We start from the raw sequence: 22,512 nt of genomic DNA, 5'->3' as shown, positions 1-22,512 counted from the left end.
ACTGGGATTTTCGCTACCTATACGGCAATAATAATCTCCGGACGTTAGCCTGGCAACCATTATCAGATCTTGCTGTCTTACTAACGGGTAATTATCTCTTGGAATATTATTTGCGATTCATTAAGAGCGATGTAACTCAATTATCCTCTGATAGTAGCACCGTGTAATTCCTAACTAAACCCTTAAACAAACCTGACTAATCGTAGCGAAAACATGGCACGGCTAAAATACCCAAATTATTGTTACCATTCGAACTTTGCCATCGGTTTATCGCTCTCAAGATGCTTTGAGAGCTAATTAATGAATGTACTTAGTGATAAACTTGTTGCAGTTTTTAATTATTTTCAGCCAACAGAAAGGTCATGCGATTGGATATTTTTGATAATGGTTTGTGTGGTTTGATGACGGTGATATTTTTAGGATCGGTGGATTATTGTTTGATATTCAATAAAGTAATAAACAATCATTTCTTCATTGTAAAACACTTAGTTTTATCAATTTCCATTTTCTATGCATCGTTAGATTTATGAGTTGGATGAACAAAAATCAAGGATAAAGATTTCCCAAAGGGGGGGGGATAGTTCTTAACATTCTGTAAATTTCTCAAGATTTCTAACAAACACGTTGAGAATGATAATTGTAATGGATCCATATAAATCATGTCAATCATACAAGCGATCGCAATATTTCTGAACGCAAGATACAAAATTTGACATTGATGACTAAACCGTTATTGTAGACGGTCGATGCAATTTGCATTATCCATTTAATTACATTTTCCTTCACTACGTTTATCTGAATAACTTTCAGGAGATATACAATTATTAGATTCAATGCATTTTCATTCTTTTTCATTTAATTTTACATATTTCTTTTTTATTTTTATAGTATTGCATGTGACCTGTTTATTTCATCTAAGAATTTACCTGTACAGTTCTATCTTAAAATAAAAAGTTCCTGAAGATGATCTGAGAATAACAAATTGAAAATTCTAAATTACAATCATGACTTTCAGTTTGTGTATCCATATCAAGGTTTATAAATACAACTAATCTTCTGTTAAAAAACGTTAAAAACGGAGTTATTCATTTCAATGACTGCTATGCCTACATTGATGGTTACTTGCGAACAATAAAAACATTGATTGTTAGTATTTGTAGAATTATCATTGTTTGCGTAATTATTGTTATCTTAATTGTCACTGTTCATTTTGTTATTGTTGTCATGTTCGATTCCTTTTTTGTAACCAGACTCGTCCGTTCATCTTTCTAAGCTTACGCATTTCTTTCTAAATTGAATAATACCGACAATATTCAGCGAGTCACTGTATTAAATCATAGTACGGAGGTCATAGGTTAATGATCTATTTGGCACACAACATAATAAGAGTTGACAGAGTAATTAACGCCTATCTCCAAATCGTCGCATTGGAGGCTATAAAAATCATTAGATTATTATTTGGAGACAACGATAGGATCTAATTCACTGATAAGGAGTTGTTTGTTAAGGTGGTCTTATTTTTTTTCTTGAATTGTCATTATCATGTGTCTTTGTTTGGGCAACTTTTTTTCTACATTTACATTCGTAAGACGACCATGGACCTGTAATAGGTCCATGATGAAACAGAGTTTCGGAGGTCCTCCCAAAACTCCCAAAATGTCGATTCATAAAAAATAGGATTTTGCCACAGAAGCGAGGGAAATAATCTTGGAAAAATTATAAAACATTAGACATTAAAAAGACAACACTGTTCATTTTCATTCTGATTTAATATTATTTAGACAGTGAATCTAAATTAAGTTGAAGTTTCATTTTTTTCCGTCATAAAAAGTCAAGTTGGTTGGTTTTAATATTTCAAGAAGTTACATATTATGACTCTCAATGGTATGGTCGGAGCACCCGTTTTAATCTTTTACCTGGGTGATAATTGGTGAGAATTGGGCGGTTGGTTTCCGGCTGTCAGCTCTCATTTAGGGAGGGGTATAAGTACGTGATTTCTGCCCATTTCTGACTTTTACGTGACCTTTCGTAGGGCCTTGGATTGCAATTTTGAAGTTGGACAAAATAAATGACCAAAGATCGACACAGGTGTAAAGAGACCCCCTTCGAAACTTTGCTCCTTCGGTGGCTTGTATGCCCCTATCACTTTTTCTCTTTTTCAATGTCTATGGTTATATGTAATTCGAAAATAAAGAACATTAATGAAAAGTGTTAAACTTCATCGCTTTGAAGGGAATGAGAATTTTCTTTAAAATCCTAAATTATAAAGATGCAGTTACTCGGACCTTTCTCGATGATATTCCTCATTTACACACAACCCCTTCATTTTTTAAAAGTTTCATTAAATGTTATTCTATTTGCTAGTTTCATTTTTTGAAATTTGTTTTTAGTTATCGAAGAGGTTAATTATGAAGTTATTGCCTTAAAAAAGCGCAGTGCATTTAAAATGCGTTCTTACATTTAGTCTAGCGACCCTAATGAATAATGATCTGTCTGAACAAAGAAACATTTTTTTATGTATCTAAGTTCTTATGCCAAGGCAATATGACTAGCGGGTTGACACCAAGAGGAGAGGGGTCACTAAGTATAACTGGTAAGCCCAAAGCGCACAATCGAGAGAGTGAAGCAAACGAGGCCATTTTTCAATTTTTTTTAAATTTCTTACACCTCTGCCATTAACCCTACCCTTTGAAATTTTCCTCCGATCTCTGCCATTTCACCAGACATCCCCTGAAGATGTGTCTCTCTGATTTTCAACCAATTGACAAGTAAGAGCAAGAAGGTCGATTTAGATCTTGGGGGACTTGCGTGAACACCTTTCTGTCTCTCAGATTTGCATTATCAGGCATACTAGCAGAGAAAAGATGATCACCGTGAAAAGGGTGTATAAGCTATTCGAATTTGACGAGCCTTTATGTTAAGGTCACTGTACTTTTCAACCCCGGACTGGATTTTTGTACTCTGGTGGTCCACCCCAGAGCAACAAGTTATCCATTGGTAGCATTAAACAATAGCAGGAACAGGTACCAGTTTATAACGAGAGGACCAAAAACCAAGTGACATCTACGTCCTTAAACAAAGCACAAAGGATTTGCATTCTTTTCTAGCGCACCTGGTTTAGATATCCGTCTGTATTTGGGTTATATTTCTTTCTACTTCCAGCTCTATTCTCCCTCTTTCTCTCCCTTATTTTATCTGGCAGTGGTAAATATACATCAGTTAATGGGTTTGTAATTGCGGTATTTAGCTGGTGGTGGCAGCATTGACCTTGACTCGTGATTCGTCAATCACCGGCAACGGAGAGGGGGAGCAGCGAATGACATGACATTGAGTGTGTTTTACCATTGGACAAGAACTCGCATAGACGGGTCTTTAGCACTACCCGTGTTCAAACTGGGGACTGGGGTAGGCAGAGAGGCAAGGGGAGGGGACGTGCACTTCCCCTGTTGAAGCGTCGACCCCCCCCCAAAAAAAAAAAATAGAAAAATATATATATATATATTCAAGTTAACTTGAAAGGTTTTGATGTGCTTAGTAGTGAAGTTTTACTACTGAAAATATAGATTTTCTTGTTCGGTCACTTCAATCCCTTGCAGTGCCTTTTATATGTATAGGGTGATTCTTTGTCTACACTTCAGTTAATGAACCCCATGCCCAGCCCCCACCTCAACCAGATCTAAGATATCACTACCAAACAAGCACAACAGATCAACCATGAACGCATTTCCAATAAGGGCCAATATATGGTGTAATATTTTAATAATACCCCTCTCATAATATAATCATTATTTTAGTCTCTATAAATTCCATCATTCATTCCATCATGACAATCGTAAGCATAAATATGATAATAAAGGAACGTAGCATGGCAACGAATTATAAAGAAAATAAAAGGAATAAAATACTACAGAATACTTTTGACAAGTGTGCTCTAACATCTACAAGAAATTATATTCATCAAGTTTGGTCTCATTTAAAGTCCCTGCATTCTTGAAACTCTGTATGATGCAGAATTTGGTAGCATCTTTATATTAAAGGTCAAGTCCACCTCAGAAAAATGTTGATTTGAATCAATAGAGAAAAATCAGATAAGCACAATGCTGAAGATTTCATCAAAATCGGATGTAAAATAAGAAAGTTATGACATTTCAAAATTTTGCTTATTTTTAACAAAATAGTTATATGAACGAGCCAGTTACATCCAAATGAGAGAGTTGATGATGTCTCTCACTCACTATTTCTTTTGTTTTTTATTGTTTGAATTATACAATATTTTAATTTTTACGAATTTGACGATTGGGACCTCCTTGCATGAGGCACAAAATGTTAAAATAATGGAATTCCACGTGTTCAGGGAGGAATGAAACTTCATTTCACATGACAATGACGAGAAAATCAAAATATTTCATATTTCAAACAATAAAAAACAAAAGAAATAGTGAGCGAATGACATCATCGACTCTCTCATTTGGATGTAGCTGGCTCGTTCATATAACTGTTTTTGTGAAATGAAGCGAAAATTTTGAAATGTCATAACTTTCTTATTTTACATCCGATTTTGATGAAATTTTCAGTGTTATGCTTGTTGAATTTTTCTCTTTTTATTCAAATCAAGTTTTTGTTGGGGTGGACTTGTCCTTTAAACACAATGGAATTGTTCTCTCAACCTAACAATACGAAAACTCTTCTTATAAATTGTTTTCTATCAAAATAAGTTCAATAATGCCACAGAATATGCAACAAGCAGTGAAGTTAGAATCAAGAGTAACCATAATGACTGGGATGAAATAAAATCAAATTGAAAATACTCCTGACATGAATTCAGGTGGCAGTTTTAAAAACAAACTCTGCTTACAAAGTAACATAATTCAATGTATCGAAGCAGAGTAATGTCTTTAGTAGACACTTTCCTCTTAAAATCTTTTAAAAAAATGCTCTTTTCAAAAATTGCAAGGTTATCAATCCTGATATGCAAACAATGATCCAGATGAAAATATGATTTTCTTCAAAATAAGTCCAAGATAATCCTGATTATGTCTAGGTGGTTTATTTCAGGATTACAATATACATAGAAGTTGTCATTGATGGATAAATAAGGATACCAACATCCTAATGAGCTACAAGTACTTCAGCCTTAATGCAAATTCATACATTTATTGGTGAAACTATCTAAAGACTCAAGGATGACTGAACTTTATTTTTTATTCAACATCTTTACTCTAATTGCAGTTCTCCTTTCATTCATGATTTACGCATAGTTGTGTGCCGTGCACTTGAAATCAAAGCTACATTGAGGAAGTTACAGATGCAAAGGAGGTTTGAGGTTCAAGCCCTAGTCAAGTTTTTTTCTGAAGGTGACGTTAAATGTTGGTCCAAGACGTAAATAATCATATCCGATTGATACACATCTGTAATAACTCAATTACACACATTGATTTGAGAAAAGTTTTCTGAATAAATCCTTCCAATCACTGCTTTTACATAATTACTCATGATAGGTAAAAATCCATGAAAAACAAGGGTATGATATTTCTTTTGTTGCATAACTGGCAAGCTGTCAGGGTCCAGTTTCATGAAAAGGTTACCATAGTAACAGTGTTTTTAATCCAATCAAAACCTAGGATTCATTGTAGGTACTGCATGACAATATGTAACTGGCTACAACCTACGTAAAACAGTCTATCAAAGCCACCCTTCGTTAAAATGCATGCAAAACTTTTCTAAAACAAATTTTAAAGCAATAGTATTTCAGCAATGCTTTATTAGTGGTGATTATTGTTAGACACAGTATATCCCCAAAATCACAGCAAACCAATTGGTTTTGAATAAAACAGCAACATTACAAGCAAAGAGCTCAATACAACATTTGGGTGAGGTAGCAAGGATTACAGAGTTTTAAAAATAACACTCGGGTTTTCATTTTTCGGGGAGCTAAAACCAAATTTTAAAATTTGCCTTAAAAAACCCCATCAACTCAAATGACAATGATAAATCATCAGTGACAGATAAAACAGGGTAGAACTTAAAAAGTACAATGAAATAAATACACCTAAATAAATACGACAGAACACAACAGAACAATTTTTTAAGTTAACAAATCTTCAGTATATTATCAAGAGAGTGATTATGATATAAAGATATAATTTGCCCAATTTCTTCTAAAAATTATGAATTCAGCAAATTTTTTGCCAAAATACATAAAATTCAAGACTATGCATGAGTGATAAATTTGTTGCGACACATTTTTGACTGCAGGAGAAGCTTGATTAACCTCCATCTCATACTATTTTCTAAATCAATAGAACTGACAGAATAAAATAGTCATTCACAATCATAATGCTTTCATGTCCCTTGAAAAGAAGAGCAAAGAAATCAAATGACAGAGACCACAATATCAATTACATGTCATACCAGATGACGAGTTCAGTTAAAGAATTTTTATGAACATCGTTTTTACAAGGAAGGTTATAAAATACACACTATCTTCATGTAGAGGATTAAAAGCAGGCTATTTTGGGAACATAACCAAAACAACATTTCAAGATATCTAACTACCCTAAATGCATTGAAAATGTATTTTGTATCTTTCAAGAGCACTTGAATTTTGATATATTTCCAACATTTGAACACATGAAAATCACTTCACAGTAAATACTATGGTGTTGACTGCAATACAAAGAGGACCACACCAATCATTTCACTGAAGTGTTAAATGAGTGGTGTCAGTTCAATATCTATGAGTGTTATCACAACACCTTTGGTGTTATGTTTAATCTCTATGGTGTAATTTTAACACCTTGGGGTGTGGTTCTCTTGGGATACCAAATGGTGTCAGTTTGAACACCAAAGATGATTAAGTGTTAGATTTGATTTCTGAAGTTTGAGTGATCTTGCCTTCTTATAACCCTTTCAGTCATTTCATTTCGGGGGGGGGGGGGGGTGATCAAGTAGTTTATAAGTTCCATGGTTTTCTTTCCTGCTTAATCATCACCAATGAGCATTTGGTGTACACCATTTACCACAAAAAAGGAACACCTGGGGGTGTTTCACAAAGATTTAAGCATGACTTAGGTCGCACTTAAATGTCGATGCGTGCATGATATGCAACGCGCAATCTTATTGATCAATACGCAGTAGTGCGCGTCCTCTTGGCATGATCTGACCAATGCAGTCATGCCTTTTATACTGCGCGCAACTAGACATTTAAGTGCGACTCTAAGTCATACTTAAATCTTTGTGAAACACCCCCCAGTTGTTCGTAAAGTCGCCCATAACTTACGAACAGCTTTATGAAACACCCACAAGATGTGCACTTCAACAGTCCACTCCAAGCAGTTAAACTTGAGTTAAATAGTTCACAGCAGACCATGATTCTATTGTAAAGGTCCTTTAAAATAGAATACAAAAGGGAGCATGCTCAACAGGTGACATTTGACCCTGAAAGTGAATTTTGCTCGGACGTCAGTGCTGCTGTTTTCAGGGATTCTCTGGTCTGCACCAAATATCTCTAAAAGCTGCTCTAAAATAGTCCAGATTAATTTGGCCCACTGCATTCAGTAATTCAAAATTTCTCAGACTAGATCAAGACCATCAACTGACCGAAAAGGGTATGGTATCCTCAAAGCATCCCACCATGTGATGAGGCAAACATTACTCCCAAGACTGAAGTCTCAACAACATTTATTGAGTCCAATGATATTTCATGGAGCGTATATTACTCCATGCTTCCCCTTTTTTGCTACTATATAAGCTCCTAACTTCACTCAGATTCAATTCAGTTTTACAGTAGGGTTACAGATAGTTGGTCCAGAAGTTACAAATTGTTAGAAATTCATCCACAGAAAAATAAAGTTAAAAACTATTACATACCATGAAATCTCCCCTAGTACCTACTATCATAATGGTATCTCTACTACGATATGCTATAAAAATTACATGATCAAAAGAGAATTATGCATATTACTATCTTATATATACGTTTATCATGAGATGTTTACAATTATAATATAATTATTGCTCATATTATCTGACATTGTTATTGTAATTTCTCTCACACTGTACATCATGCATACACATTATAAATATAGGCCTAGTATGCTGGCTAGAAATATACAAATACAAAAACAACCCCTCTGGTGGGAATTCATCAAATAAAGTTAAACAAAAGCCAGCAATATAAGATATACACTGTGAAAAGGTGCATCATTTTGCTAAAATCACTTGTTTCAATAAATAAAATCCCACAATGATGAAACCATAAGCAGTTTTCATATTCACAAAAAGAATAGTTGACTGTAATCCTCATTAAAGGTTGTGGATCATTGTGAAACCCCTTGGAAAGAGCGCTAATCCCAAACACACAAACCAATCGGCTAATCATAGCATCCGCAATAGCTTGTGTGTTATCCACAGCTTTCAAAATTAATAATACCTTGGTCACATTTGTTTTACGGCGGCCGTACGGCGAGTCGAAAACAGCCGTTTTATTTTTTTTTGTACCAACCATATATAGGTGGTTTGAATAAAAAATGAATAAAACGACCGTTTTCGACTCGCCATACAGCCGCCGTAGAACAAATGTGACCAAGGTACAAGACACAACCTTTAAAAGAAAAACACTTGAATTTAACTGATAAATACCTAACATGATCAGACAATGCAAAATGCTATTCACAACTGCGTCAGCAAATGCTAATATAATACATATAACTATAATAAGGTTAAAGGTACTTATTGCACGGGTAATTTTAATGTACAAATTTACTCTGGTTTTAGCGTGGTGTATAAAAGTTCTTTCTACAATACATATATAAAACCAGCTAAGTATGTGATCATCATCTCTATAAATGCTAACATTATCTTGTGAAACCTATTCCACACTGAATATATGAGAATACAATAAAGTTAAATTAGTTACAGAACCACTGTGAACAGGTTTGTGCTTGAATAAGTTAATCAAAAATGCATTGGGGTCATGATGTAAATAATATCATGTAAGCAAAGAAGAAAGAAAGAAAGAAAGAAAGAATAAAAGATCGAATCTCACACAATTTGTTCATGCACAAAGACTTATATACATGTAACAAAAGAAGTTTGTATGTGTGCATGTATGTATGTCTGTCTGTCTGTACTATAAAGGTGTGTTTATAAGACAGAGGTAATAAATAGCATCAGGACAGTCTATGGGTCATGTCCTAAAAAGAGGAAAGAAAAAGGAATGGGCATTCATAGGTCAAGTCCACCACAGGAAAATGCTGACTTGAATAAATAGAGAAAATCAAACCAGCATAATGCTGAAAATTTCATCAAAATCAGATGTAAAATAAGAAAGTTATGACATTTTAAAGTTTTGCTTGTTTTTCACAAAACAGTGATATGCACAACTAGGTGAGTCGGTCGATGATGTCAATCACTCACTATTTTTTTTTATTGTTTGAATCATACAATATTTCATTTTTTTATAGATTTGACAATAAGGACCAACTTGACTGAACGATATATTATAAAACAATGCTGATTCCCCATGTTCAGGGAGGAATTAATTGTTGTATCACTTGCCAAAGAGGAGAAAATGAGAACATTTCACATTTCATATAATAAAATACAAAAGAAATAGTGAGTGGATGACGTCATAGTCTCCTCATTTGCATACCAGCCAGGATGTGCATATAACTGTTTTGTGAAATTAAGCGAAACTTTAAGATGTCATAACTTTCTTATTTTACATCCAATTTTGATGAAATTTTCAATGTGATGCTTGTTGAATTTGTCTCTTTTTATTCAAATCAAGTTTTTGTTGGGGTGGACTCGTCCTTTAAAGAGAAGACATGGAGAACAGCAAGAAGAGATAGAGAGACAGAGAAAAGAAACATTTAATGAAAAAAATATGTGGAGAAAGACACAGAATCAAGCAAGTTTGAAGAAAGCATATGATCATACAACATTTTACAGAATATATACCAAGAGAACCTATTTGCATGAGTAAGCTTTTATCTGAATACAAAGAATAAACTCACCAATCCCTTTATCATAACTATCTGCTGTACCAATTCAATAACACACTTCCACAGTGATTACAATGATTCAAAAATATCAAATCAGACTGACATTCTTAATGTCATAAACTTTGATAAAATATTTGAATCTCATTTCAGATTTTGTCAGCATCTATGATTTTTTTGGGGGGTTTCATTGTCATCTCATTGAAGGAATATCACAAAAACTTGTGCTTCTTTGTTCAAAATTTCACTCATCAACTGAAGGGGTAAAATTACAAGTTTGTGAATCATTCAAATATAGACTTAGGCCTAAATATAAGGGATGAAATATTTTCAGGTGATAGCTTATTACTGTGTATCTTACCTTACATAGCAGAGTAAAAAATTATTCTAGTCAATTTGATAATGGAGAGGCTCCCCCTTTTAGTCATCAAATTGTAAAGGATTTTGGAGTTCAACTCCAAAGACATTCAAACTTCTATATAAAGATTGACATTAAAAATCTTAAACTTAGCATTATTCTGAAGCCAAGTGCATTTTTTTTAAGATGAAGTGTCCCGAAACATCAATGTTATCCATGGATATAAACCCAGTTTCAGAAATTCCTTCTTAAAGTTTCTTGAAAATGAATTTATAGCCATGATTGGCATTCTAATTATTGGTGATATAAGACCAGCATCACAAAACACTGTTTAATAGCAACTGTTACTTGTCTACTTAAATTCAATTGCAGAAAAAATATGTGCAGGGACAGTGATTCTTTTTTATCTTACCGGTAAATAAAATGAAAATTCCATTCGGTTCTTATACTATTCATGTAAAATTCATGGAATTCACCTATGCAAAACGGAATTCAGGTTTTTGCAGTGTACATTTTCAGTGACAAAACATAATTTTTTAAAGTTGAAATGGAATTACAGATTTTCAGAAACAGAAAAGACCAGTTTTTGAAACAGAAAATCACCATCTCTATACTTATGTGCAATCAAGTTTAATAGATATAATTAGTTGCAAATAGTTTATATCACACCAAATCAAGATTGATGTTTATTTAGAAGCTATATCTGGATACCACTTAAAAATCTTAAAATATGGGAAATCTAAAAAAAAATGTTTCTGATTGTTTGGCAATCTTACTGTTATTGCAATGTCCAAATACATATATGAGATGTTTATTCAAATTTTGGTATTCAAATACTATGCTGTATGATATCATTCAAAGCAAGGAGCACACTATCCCATCCATTTGCATTCCAATTTTTTGGAAAATTGAAATAGCATTTGATGTGAACATTCATATCAGTGAAATCATTACAATAAAAAAGTTCTGAATAGTGGTATGAAGTCAGGGGCAGATCCAGGATTTTCCAAAAGTGGGGGACAAATTTTTCGGAGGAAAATTTGACAAGCAAAAAAAAGTTTTCAACCACAAATTAAGGATAGTTCCTACCTGAAAAAAATTTACTAGCCAAAAAAAAAATTAAAACCAATTTGGAGTTTACTCTGATCATGAAGCTTGCAGGAAAGCAGATTTTTTTCATTTTAGTATTCCTAGCTAAATTTACTGTGAACTTCAAGCCAGATCATTTTATGTTCACGACTTCAATATTGAATGCAAAATGCAAACTGTTTAGAAGCATTGTTTAAAAAAAATTATGGTTATTAAAATTAGGTGTTAAGCATGCAAGAGAAAAAGGAAAAATGCACTGTTCAGCTTATCCCACAAGTCGAAGCTTTTTCATACATCTCAGTGGATAGGTGGACCTTACAAACAAGAAATTTGATCCATTCTTTAAACAAGTTTGCATTATTCAGCCTCCATATCAACACAGACGAAATTAGAATAAGGAAGAGAAAAAGGTTAGGGGATTAAATGAGAGGAGAATGACAGATGATTGGTCCATGACTTCAGAGCCAGCATTCAAACAGATGTCTCACGATATATCAGCACATGAGGGCGCTCTGATCGTGTGTAGTGGTAGTTGTACTTGTAGCGAATTCGCAATGGCCACACAACTGCAAAAGACAAAAAAAAAACATGGATAGGTGACATATATGACTAAAAATATTGTCAAGAATATAGAAGAATTCATTCTCAAATTTGCTCAGTTTACAAGGATATAGAATTGTTTTTCTCTTTTTTTTTGGGGGGGGGTGGGATTTCTCCTCCTCCCTGCCTTGACAATAAGGAACTATAGATTTCTTCACCATGACATGACATATTCTCATCAGCCTGAATGGACAATAGAAAACTATTCTCTGAGATTTAAGTAGAGACCTAGTCGTTTTTTTTTTCATTTCGCCCATGTTCCTACCCGAACCCAGTTCTCAATGAGCTCACAAACATGGTCATATAGAACCAAGGGTTGTGTTGCTGTGATCTTAATGAAGGGGGATGATGACGCTCATTTCCCCCACACAACAGTCACTTCCCTAACCAAACCTACATAAATTTACAATTATGTCCTCTCTTTTGCTCTTCTTTTAGTATCCTACTCCCCATATACTTCATTCACATACATTTGCAGACATGTAATGACAATAACAAGTTTATCCAGCAGATAATTCTTTAATGCTGCCTATTTACAAAGAGTGAACAATAAAATCTTTAAAAAATAAGGGATAGAGAATAAAGAGTAAAATGTAATAATTTTTTTTCTCTACAGTAGATGACATCTATCTAAATATATCTAAGAAAATGACATATCAGACTTTGGAATTTCGATAAGATCAAAATAAGGAAATAACTGAAATAGATACATTGTTAATTATTCGTCTTTCTCTACAGTATCTCTCTGTTTCCTGTTTTCATCTTAGAAACATAAAAACAAACATTCAAAATAATTTGTCTCCCATGACCATACACTACTCATTGCATTTAACATTTAACTTGTTTACATGGTAGATTAATTAAAGTTAATAAATATTTCTATTAATATCTAATACTGTGAAACCATCAGCAATGAGAGCCTAAAATTTTCAGTCAACAGGAAGGATCATTACGGTTTATTTTTCAATATATCATTTTTAGTCACTTTGAACCCTGAGTTATTTAGGGTTGTCATTGTCCTCATCCTGAATCAAATGTACTAGAAATGGGAAGATGACATTTATACACAAAACATCATTTAGAACCCATGTTTTTCAAGTCATATGCCGTCAGGCCAGTATTCTGGCCTTTCAGGTACAAAGAGTTAAAAACAAGATACATTCTGCTTTTACATGTATAGGAAAATAAAGATTAATTACTATTCTTATCCGGCTTGTTACTGACCACCCTATTTTCTACAGAATTTACATGGATCCAAATAGTTGTTGTGTCAATAAGCGTATTAACCCTGGACTATTTCTGCACTGTTTAAGGAAAAAGTTTGTTTTGAATAAAGTGATTCAAAAAGTTGTTTGTTGATGTCAATAAATGTATCAACTCTGGACTATTTTTGCAAGTTTTAAGTAAAAATGTTTTTAATATACATAACTATAATTTAGATACATGGAAAGAAGCACTGTGAGCAACTTGCTTTTTTTTGTACCTATAGACATTATACCACCCCCCCCCCAAACCAAGGTTGGCCTTGAGGTCATATTGTGTCAGCTTTAGCCTTGGTCCTGGCTGATTCAAAATGTACAAAGTTTCAAGATACCGGTAAACTATTTTTATCACGAGTCCCTCATGTACCAGCCCCCCAAACACAAACACACCATAAGGGCCCTGTCTTACAAAGAGTTGCAATTGATCCAATCAACCACAACTATAATTCAAAATATTTTATAGATATGATGTACATTCACCGTTTTCTTGACAATTCAGTGTGCTTCTCTTTGTTTTCAAAGACATTGTGCAAAGTTCTTGTAGAAAAAAAAAATAATGACACTGATGGATTTCCATAGAAGTACGATTGATTGGATCAATCATAAATCTTGTAAAACGGGGCCCTGGAATCCTGCATTTGATCTATGTAAATCTATTCCTTTATTAGTACATCATCTACTAAATAAGAGTGTACAAGGAAAGGAAAGAGAGAAACAAATTCTTCTATGCATTTTCTAGGTAAAACATCCATCAGACCAAATGCATGTAATCATTAACAACAGCATCATAATTACATTGTCAACAGAGATAAGAATAAACAAAGAAAGAGAGAGAGAGAAAAAAAAACGGAACAAACCTATTACTAGTATCTGGCACAGAGAATGAAAACCCACCCATATGACCGCTTAAGGCATCATTAATCTTATCCTAATGACCCTTAAGTTTGTAGATTAATACCAACTCAATTACCACATATCTCTGGTGTTAAAGCTTGTGTATAGTTTTGGTAAATCCACCAAAATGCACCTATCACTATTCCAATTCATTGCTAGCTAGTATGAATGGATATGCCCTATAACAGTTATGATGTGGAGGATATGAAATGAAAATGTGTTTTACAGGATAAATTTTGCGATTTTACATGGAAATTTAACTTGATCGGGTCACCCGATCAAATTAAAATATCTGTGTGTTTTTGTCTTTCAATTAAATCCTATTCCAAATCATGGAATGGGCTGAAACTTTCAAGATATGTTCTTTGTCTGTAACTTTTGAATATCTAGTCACTAAATTTACAAGATAAGTGCTTGAATGTCCATTTTTTAAATTTAAAACAAGCATCGCCGAGAGAGGGCGCTATATATCTAAGATTTGAATATTTGAAATTTTCTCAGAGAAGTGTAGTTGGAAAAATATCTAATGGTCTCTACGCTTCAGTAAGACTGTCATATTAGATGATATTCGATTATCAATCACATTATTGACCCTTTACCAAAGCTATACACAGGCTTTAAACTTTAAGAGACCATTACACTCTGATAACAATGTTTTTTCTATGTATGGAATTAATCATTGAGATGGATAAATTGAACACCTTAAAAGCTATTACGGCATGTAACTATTAAGGGAAAATGTGAAGGGGCTATTTTAAAGGGAACATATAGTGAGAGGTATTTACAGGCCTGGTTACACCGGAGCCTTTCTTGAACAGTAGGAAGAGGGGGCCAAATTTTGACAACGCTCATCACCGCGCACAAAATGGGGGAGAAAATCAAAGTCACGGGTGTCGCCTTAGCCATGTTCGGCAATGCATGTTTATGATGAAATCCATGTCTTAATTCAACAGAATATTTTATTGATATAACCTCTTTCTTTCAGCATTTAGTGTTTGTTTTACAATTAGCAAAATAATTTCAGTCATCGACAGGTAGATGAATGATTGAACATATATTTTTATACTGCCATTTAAAATGCTAAATACAGCAATTAAATTTCACAAGAAAAGGATTAGCTGTTTTTTATCAACCTAAATATCTTAACTAGTATACTAATCATTTTCATCATGGCTAATTAGAATATTAGTATCTAATGACTGTAGACTTTAGGAAGAGGAATCACTTTGATCTGCAAATATTTCATATTAATGTGAAAGCATAGATATGGTTAATGAGAATGAGTACTGCTAGAAAAATAAAACTAATCAATTAAAATTTGGTTCATTAAAAAGACCATTATGATATATCTAAGCATATTTACTCATAGACTGGTGCATAAAGGGAGATGTTCACATATGAAGTTAACTTAATAGTTAGACTAATAGACATAATTTGTTGAAAGATCATTAAATGCATGATGAGCACATCAAATAAAAGTGAAAAGACTGTAATCTAATTTTAGCAGATTTCTTTGTAGCTACATGAACATGTATAATATCTGGAATTGAAGTTCTACAACAATCACAACAAAAAAAAGTTTTACAAGCTACTTACTAAAAAATATTTGTTTAAAGTATAATTTCATCATCCCAAGGTTTAGAATACATGTGGCAGTAGTATTCTCAATATTCAGGTGATTCCATACATCTCTTTTATGTTCAATAACAATATGACAAACCTCTATTTCCTTTCAAAATCTAAATTAGGTTAAGAGTCAATCAGGGCAAGACTCAACTCAACATAAACAAAGCCTTTATTTCCATTCAGAAATGCAGCCCGAGTGGTGGAAAAGCTCTATAAACATGATATATTGTCTTTTTTTGCATAAATGGTAACATAAAGAATTCAAATTCAACTAAAAATATATATAAAGGATCAAACAATGAAGGCATGCAAACATTTTGCTGCAGGTTACAGAGATTTGAGTTTAGAATTCACAGAAGATGATGGGCATATTGATGAAAAGAAGCCATATCCCAACAAGATATTTATTTAACTGAACAATTGATAATGGATGATATCGATATGATGATAATGATGATGACAATAATGACCATGGTTTTGATGATGATGATGACAACAATGACCATGGTTTTGATGATGATGACAATGACCATGGTTTTGATGATGATGACAACAATGACCATGGTTTTGATGATGATAATGATGACAACAAAGAACATGGTTTTGATGATGATGATGATAATGATGATGATGACAACAATGACCATGGTTTTGATGATGATGACGATGATGATGATAACAATGACCATGGTTTTGATGATGATGATGATGACAACAATGACCATGGTTTTGATGATGATGATGACAACAATGACCATGGTTTTGATAATAATGATGATGATGATTACCATGGTTTTGATAATGACGATGATAATGATGACAACAATGACCATGGTTTTGATGATGATGATGACAACAATGACCATGGTTTTGATGATGATGATGATGATGATTACCATGGTTTTGATGATGATGATAATGATGACAACAAAGACCATGGTTTTGATAATGATGACAACAATGACCATGGTTTTGATGATGATGATGACAACAATGACCATGGTTTTGATGATGATGATGATGATGATGATAACAATGACCATGGTTTTGATGATGATGATGATGATGATAATGATGACAACAAAGACCATGGTTTTGATGATGATGATGATGACAATGACCATGGTTTTGATGATGATGATGATGATAACAATGACCATGGTTTTGGTTTTGATGATGTTGATAACAATGACCATGGTTTTGATGATGATGATGATGACAATGACCATGGTTTTGATGATAATGACCATGGTTTTGATGATGATGACAATGACCATGGTTTTGATGATGATGATGATGATAATGACCGTGGTCTTGATGATGATGATGATGATAGCAATGACCATGGTGTTTTGATGATGATGATGATGATAGTGATGATGACAACAATGTCCATGGTTTTGATGATGTTGATAATGACATTAATGACCATGGTTTTGATGATGATGATGATAATGATAATAACAATGACCATGGATTTGATGATGATGATAACAATGACCATGGTTTTGATGATGATGACAACAATGACCATGGATTTGATGATGATGATGACAACAATGACCCCGGTTTTGATGATGATGATAATGATGACAACAATGACCCCGGCTTTGATGATGATGATGACAACAATGACCATGGTTTTGATGATGATGATGATGATGATGATAATGATAATGATGGCAACAATGACCATGGTTTTGATGATGATGATGATGATGATGACAACAATGACCATGGTTTTGATGATGATGATAACAATGATCATGGTTTTGATGATGATGATGATTTAGTGGCAAAGTATTAACCTAATCAAATACTGGCATATCATATCCAAGTCATCTGCAGGACTAACAAACATTTCCCAGTCTCAAACAAGTCAAGTTTCAAAGCATCAGGTAAATCTTCAAAAGTTTAACATGAGAGAGAGACAGTCACTAGTAATAATAATAATAGTCAGTTCTTGTATAGCGCATAACACATTATGAATAACGTCTCTATGCGCTTCCAAAAGACTTGGATATTATTACCCTAGCTGTAGCTCAAGCAGCTTTTACGAGCTCAGCATTTCAAGGAATACATTCCTGCCAGGTACCCCTTCACCTCACCTGGGTTGAGTGCAGCACAATGTGGGTAAATTTCTTGCTGAAGGAAGCTATGCCATGGCTGGGATTTGAACCCACGACCCTCTGTTTCAAAGTCCTGAGACTAATCCACTGGGCCACAATGCTCCACATGGTAGTACACAAACATCGACTGCTCACGAGGACGACCGTGTAAAATATAATTCCCAGGCACCCTTGCATAAAAGTAACCATTATGGTAACTTTGCCATGCAATGGTAACTTGCAAGGAATCCTTGATTTTGATTGGCTGTTGATCAGCATTACTATGGTAGTTACCATTGAATGGCAAAGACGTTATCATCAAGTAACTTTTAGTAGCATTTAGTTGCTTTTCATACCACCAAGGGGTGATGATTTCAAGCATCATCTGAATATAGAGCAGTGCCTTATCTCATCGTTCATCACATAACTCTGGACCAAAGGATTACCGGTACCTATTTTAGGATCACTGGTGTTACTAGCACCACAAGTGTAATTACTTAAAGTTGATTCACGATTAAAATCATTTTGTAATTTAAATATGCAGCACTATCTGCTAATCAACAGGTACGTCAGGCATGGCCAGTGTGCTGGTGGCTGCTCGCATGTCACCGAACAACAACAAGCAGCCAGCTCAAACTAGCTAGCTGTGCAAGTAAGAACATAGCTTGTGACCCCTCCCTAAAGTGTCAAATGTTGTATCGCAGGGCTCGATATAAAAAATTGAAAGCAAGTCAAATCCCTGAGATGATGATAGATGGAATTGCAACGCGTCACATGATGAAGTTTTGACCAATCAGGATTATAATCTAAGTATGAGGTATATAATATAAATAATCTTTGTAACTTAACAGTTTAATTGACTACCGGGTTTATTATTACTTCATGTGGGTTGCCTAACAGAAACATGGATCAATCAATTCAATACAGATAGCTTAATTCTTAACATGGTGCTTTCGCCATCTTAACTTCTTCATTACTATCTAAAGGATTTCATACGTGTTAACCTTCTAGAATTTGTTAAGAAAAACAGGAAACACCCTTTTTTAATAAGAAACATGATTAGATATTCAATAATCCTACTTTTCTTAGAAAAAGTCCTTGGTCCAAATGTAGGCTAATCAGACTTAAAATGTGTATCAATGGGGAGTGTTTCATAAAGGACTTGTCTGGGATTGCATCACACAAGTCCTGTTTTATTTGACAGTCATTGGAGTACCTGTGCTTCTTGGCCTATCAAAATCAAGAAAAGTTTACAGATCTGGCATATAGTCAGATGACAAATGTTGAAAAAATACATCACTGGTATATTGGAATAACATCTCACTAGCCTGCCAGAAAGATCCATGGATCTATCAATTGAATAGCTAATGAACAGATATTTAGGTAATATCACTATATTGAAACCTTTGACTACATCAAAAGAAACATAAAACTAAAATAACTAAATCAATACCACTTTATCAATAATGAAAGCCTCCAATTTAAGGTAGGCTAATTAAAGATTTTAACTTGTAAGTTTTCTATGAGGACTTCTCTCAGGTAGAATGTGAAAATAATCTTTTTCGGATGACATTTACAAAGTCAGTCTTGAATGTGTCAACCAAGAAAAACAGGAAAGAAAACAACCTTTTTTAATAAAAAAATAACATGATTAGATAAACAATATTTCAACTTTATTAAGAAAAAGGCCTTGGTCTAAATGTAAGCTAATCAGACTAAAAATGTGTATCAATTGGGAGTGTTTCATAAAGGACTTGTCTGGGATTGCATCACACAAGTCCTGTTTTATTTGACAGTCATTGGAGTACCTGTGCTTCTTGGCCTATCAAAATCAAGTAAAGTTTACAGATCTAACATATAGTCAGATGACAAATGTTGAAAAAAAAATCACTGGTATATTGGAATAACATCTCACTAGCCTGCCAGAAAGATCCATGGATCTATCAATTGAATAACTAATGAACAGATATTTAGGTAATATCACTATATGGAAACCTCTGACTACATCAAAAGAAACAGTCATAAAACTAAAACAACTAAATCAATAATACCACTTTATCAATAATGAAGGCCTCAAACTAAAGCTAGGCTAATTAAAGATTTTAACTTGTAAATTTTCCATGAGGACTTCTCTCAAGTAGAATGTGAAAATAATCTTGTTTGGATCACATTTACAAGGTCAGTCTTGAATGTTTTCACACAGACCAAATCTTATAATACAGTTAAACCAACAAAACTGATTACGATCCACCTGGAACCCATTGCATAAAACTTTTTACCTGAGAAAACTCAGGTTGTTTTTACCGGAGTTTTTGCCCTGTGTTAAAGTCAATGGCAGAAATCAGACTAACCTTAGTTTTCAGTTTTTACCAGAGTTTTCTCAGGTAAAAAGTTTTATGCAACAGGCTCCAGATTGTATGCCAATGGTACAAAACATTGTCGCCTTCTTGTTGGTCTACATTATTGTAGTCCCACATGTAGTTTTTCATGGTGTTAACAGAGTGTGACATCAACTGAAAACAATCTTCAAGTCAACAAAGCAGTGAATATTCCTCATTTTCTTGAAAGTTTCCAACTAAATTAAAACAATTTCGAGTAAATATGGAAAATTGATGGTCATTTAATGGATGTAAAGATGTAGAATGTGAAACTTCAGCAAGATTTTTTTTCAAAATGATCAATTTTGGGGGGGAAATAGGAAAATGTTTATTCTTTTATCAGTAATTGTCCAGCGATTAAACGCTTTGACTCAGCCCTAGTTCACTCCGTTGAGAAAATCTTAGCATTGTCTCATATAGCACTAGTCATGCTGTAAAGTCATACAAAATCTCAGGAACGCCTTCATGAAATGGCCCCCTGGTTAAGTAATGAATTGATAGGTAAAATCATTATCAGTTTTGTGAGAAAATGGCATTTCATAGAATCTACATTGCATGACAAATAAGGGACCTGCTCGCATGTTATGTCACAATATAAAAACTTTCAAAATCCATAAATCTTTTATTCCGTGATGGAATACAGCTAATCTTTTCTTAACTTTCCTGCTTATGTCAAATCAAACTGGTGGACTCCCCCTTCAAATTCATATACATGTACAGTATAAAAATAAGAATGTGAACTTCTTGTACAGAAAAGAATAAGCAGTTACATTACATGTACATAGACATAAGATATAGAAAGCACAATATGACATCTCGCAGATACTTTCTGTGCAGGATTACATACATGTATTTAACCTGTAGCAACCAGTTTGTCTACTATTTGGTCCAATTGCCATATCGCCTATATACCACTTTGTCTAATTTCCAGTTACAACAATACCCATTTTATCTGAAATTCACTTGGTATAACACCGTTTAATCCAGACGGTTAGATGGACTGTTTACAAACCATTTTTTTTTTCAATTGGTAAAGTAATAAATAATTGGAAGATCAAGTGGACATTCAACCAACTGGGCATTAGACCAAGTGGGTATTAGACCATGTATAGTGTAGACCAAATGGGTTTAGTCCATGTGGTATTAAGACTATCTGAAGGGTAGACCAACTGCTTGTAGACCATTTGCACCACATCCTACTACTGTGAAAAGATGTTTCTGCACTGATGCAACAGGGCAAAAACATTGCAGTAAAAATATTTCTTAGCCAATTTAATAATTGGTGGATGCGTGTATGTCATCTGCACAAGGCCACTGCACACCCTACGATTGGTGTGACCTCGATTTGGGAGTAAACCGTCAAATTTCATGAATGCAAAGTTCTAAATTAACACGTGATTTATACTCCCCTCCTTATTGAAATAAAAGCAAATTTGATAATCGGGATGACATCATAGCATTACATCATTGTCTGATGTTTTATCTGATAAGACCCACTTTATCTGACAGGAATGGGAGGAGCAGTGCTTCTTAGTCAATTGGATGCAAGGAAAATTGTCAGATCTCACAGCTTGTTGGATGAAAATATTGATGAAATGCTCCCCAGCTACATTTTGAAACAAATTTGGACTTTACTCGAAATCATTATCCTGTAATTATCCAAAATGTTGATATTTGTATTTTTACAGTTAATTTAATCGTCAAATAAGGTTGTATTCTTCATATTTCCAGAAAATAAGCAAAATGAGCTTTCTTCTGATGGGGGGGGGGGGGGTGTTTCACAAGAGCTACACGCAAGTGTGACTTAGATTCATGCTATAGTGTCAACACACACATGATAATGTAACACACAATCTCATTGATTATTGTGCAGTAGTGTGTGTCCTCGTAGCATGATCTGACCAATGCAGTAATGCATTATAAACCACACACAACTGGGAATTTAAGTGCAACTCTAATTCACGATCAAATCTTTGTAAAACACCCCCCACGGGTCGTGAACCAGTCGTGAGGTGTGCAGTGACCTGAAAGTATCTCAGAAGGGACTTCTTCTAGACAAACAATTACTGTGACACTTACACAAAGTTTCGGGTGCTGACATTCACAAGAGTCGTTGCCGCTTTATGTCTGGTTCTACTGTGCTATTAGAATGGGGGCGGGGTTTAGGTAGAGGGGGAAAAGAAAGAAACATAATAT

The 22,512-nt window shown here is 34.1% G+C and overlaps 1 protein-coding gene across 6 annotated transcripts in view; it reads right to left on the bottom strand.

Annotated features, from left to right (window-relative positions):
• Positions 1-10,185: 10,185 nt before the first annotated feature.
• LOC121424694 (inositol polyphosphate-5-phosphatase A-like) overlaps positions 10,186-22,512 on the bottom strand; it is a 74,684-nt gene continuing 62,357 nt past the window's right edge. The window contains exons 18-19 of one of the 6 annotated variants that reach the window (XR_005971414.1): positions 22,396-22,457; positions 10,186-12,014 (exon numbers count right to left, since the gene is read on the bottom strand). Coding sequence is in view for 2 of the 6 variants with exons in the window: in XM_041620440.1 (XP_041476374.1) it covers positions 11,920-12,014 (95 nt within the window). In the remaining 4 variants the exon portion in view is untranslated. The remainder of the gene's footprint in view (positions 12,015-22,395; positions 22,458-22,512) is intronic. The other 5 variants (XM_041620442.1, XR_005971415.1, XR_005971417.1 and 2 more) reach the window with 5 other exon arrangements.

The sequence above is a fragment of the Lytechinus variegatus genome, chromosome 12, assembly GCF_018143015.1.
Source record: "Lytechinus variegatus isolate NC3 chromosome 12, Lvar_3.0, whole genome shotgun sequence".
NCBI lineage: Eukaryota > Metazoa > Echinodermata > Echinoidea > Temnopleuroida > Toxopneustidae > Lytechinus > Lytechinus variegatus.
Note: the sequence above shows the minus strand (reverse complement) of the source record. Positions and strands in the feature narration are given on the sequence as shown.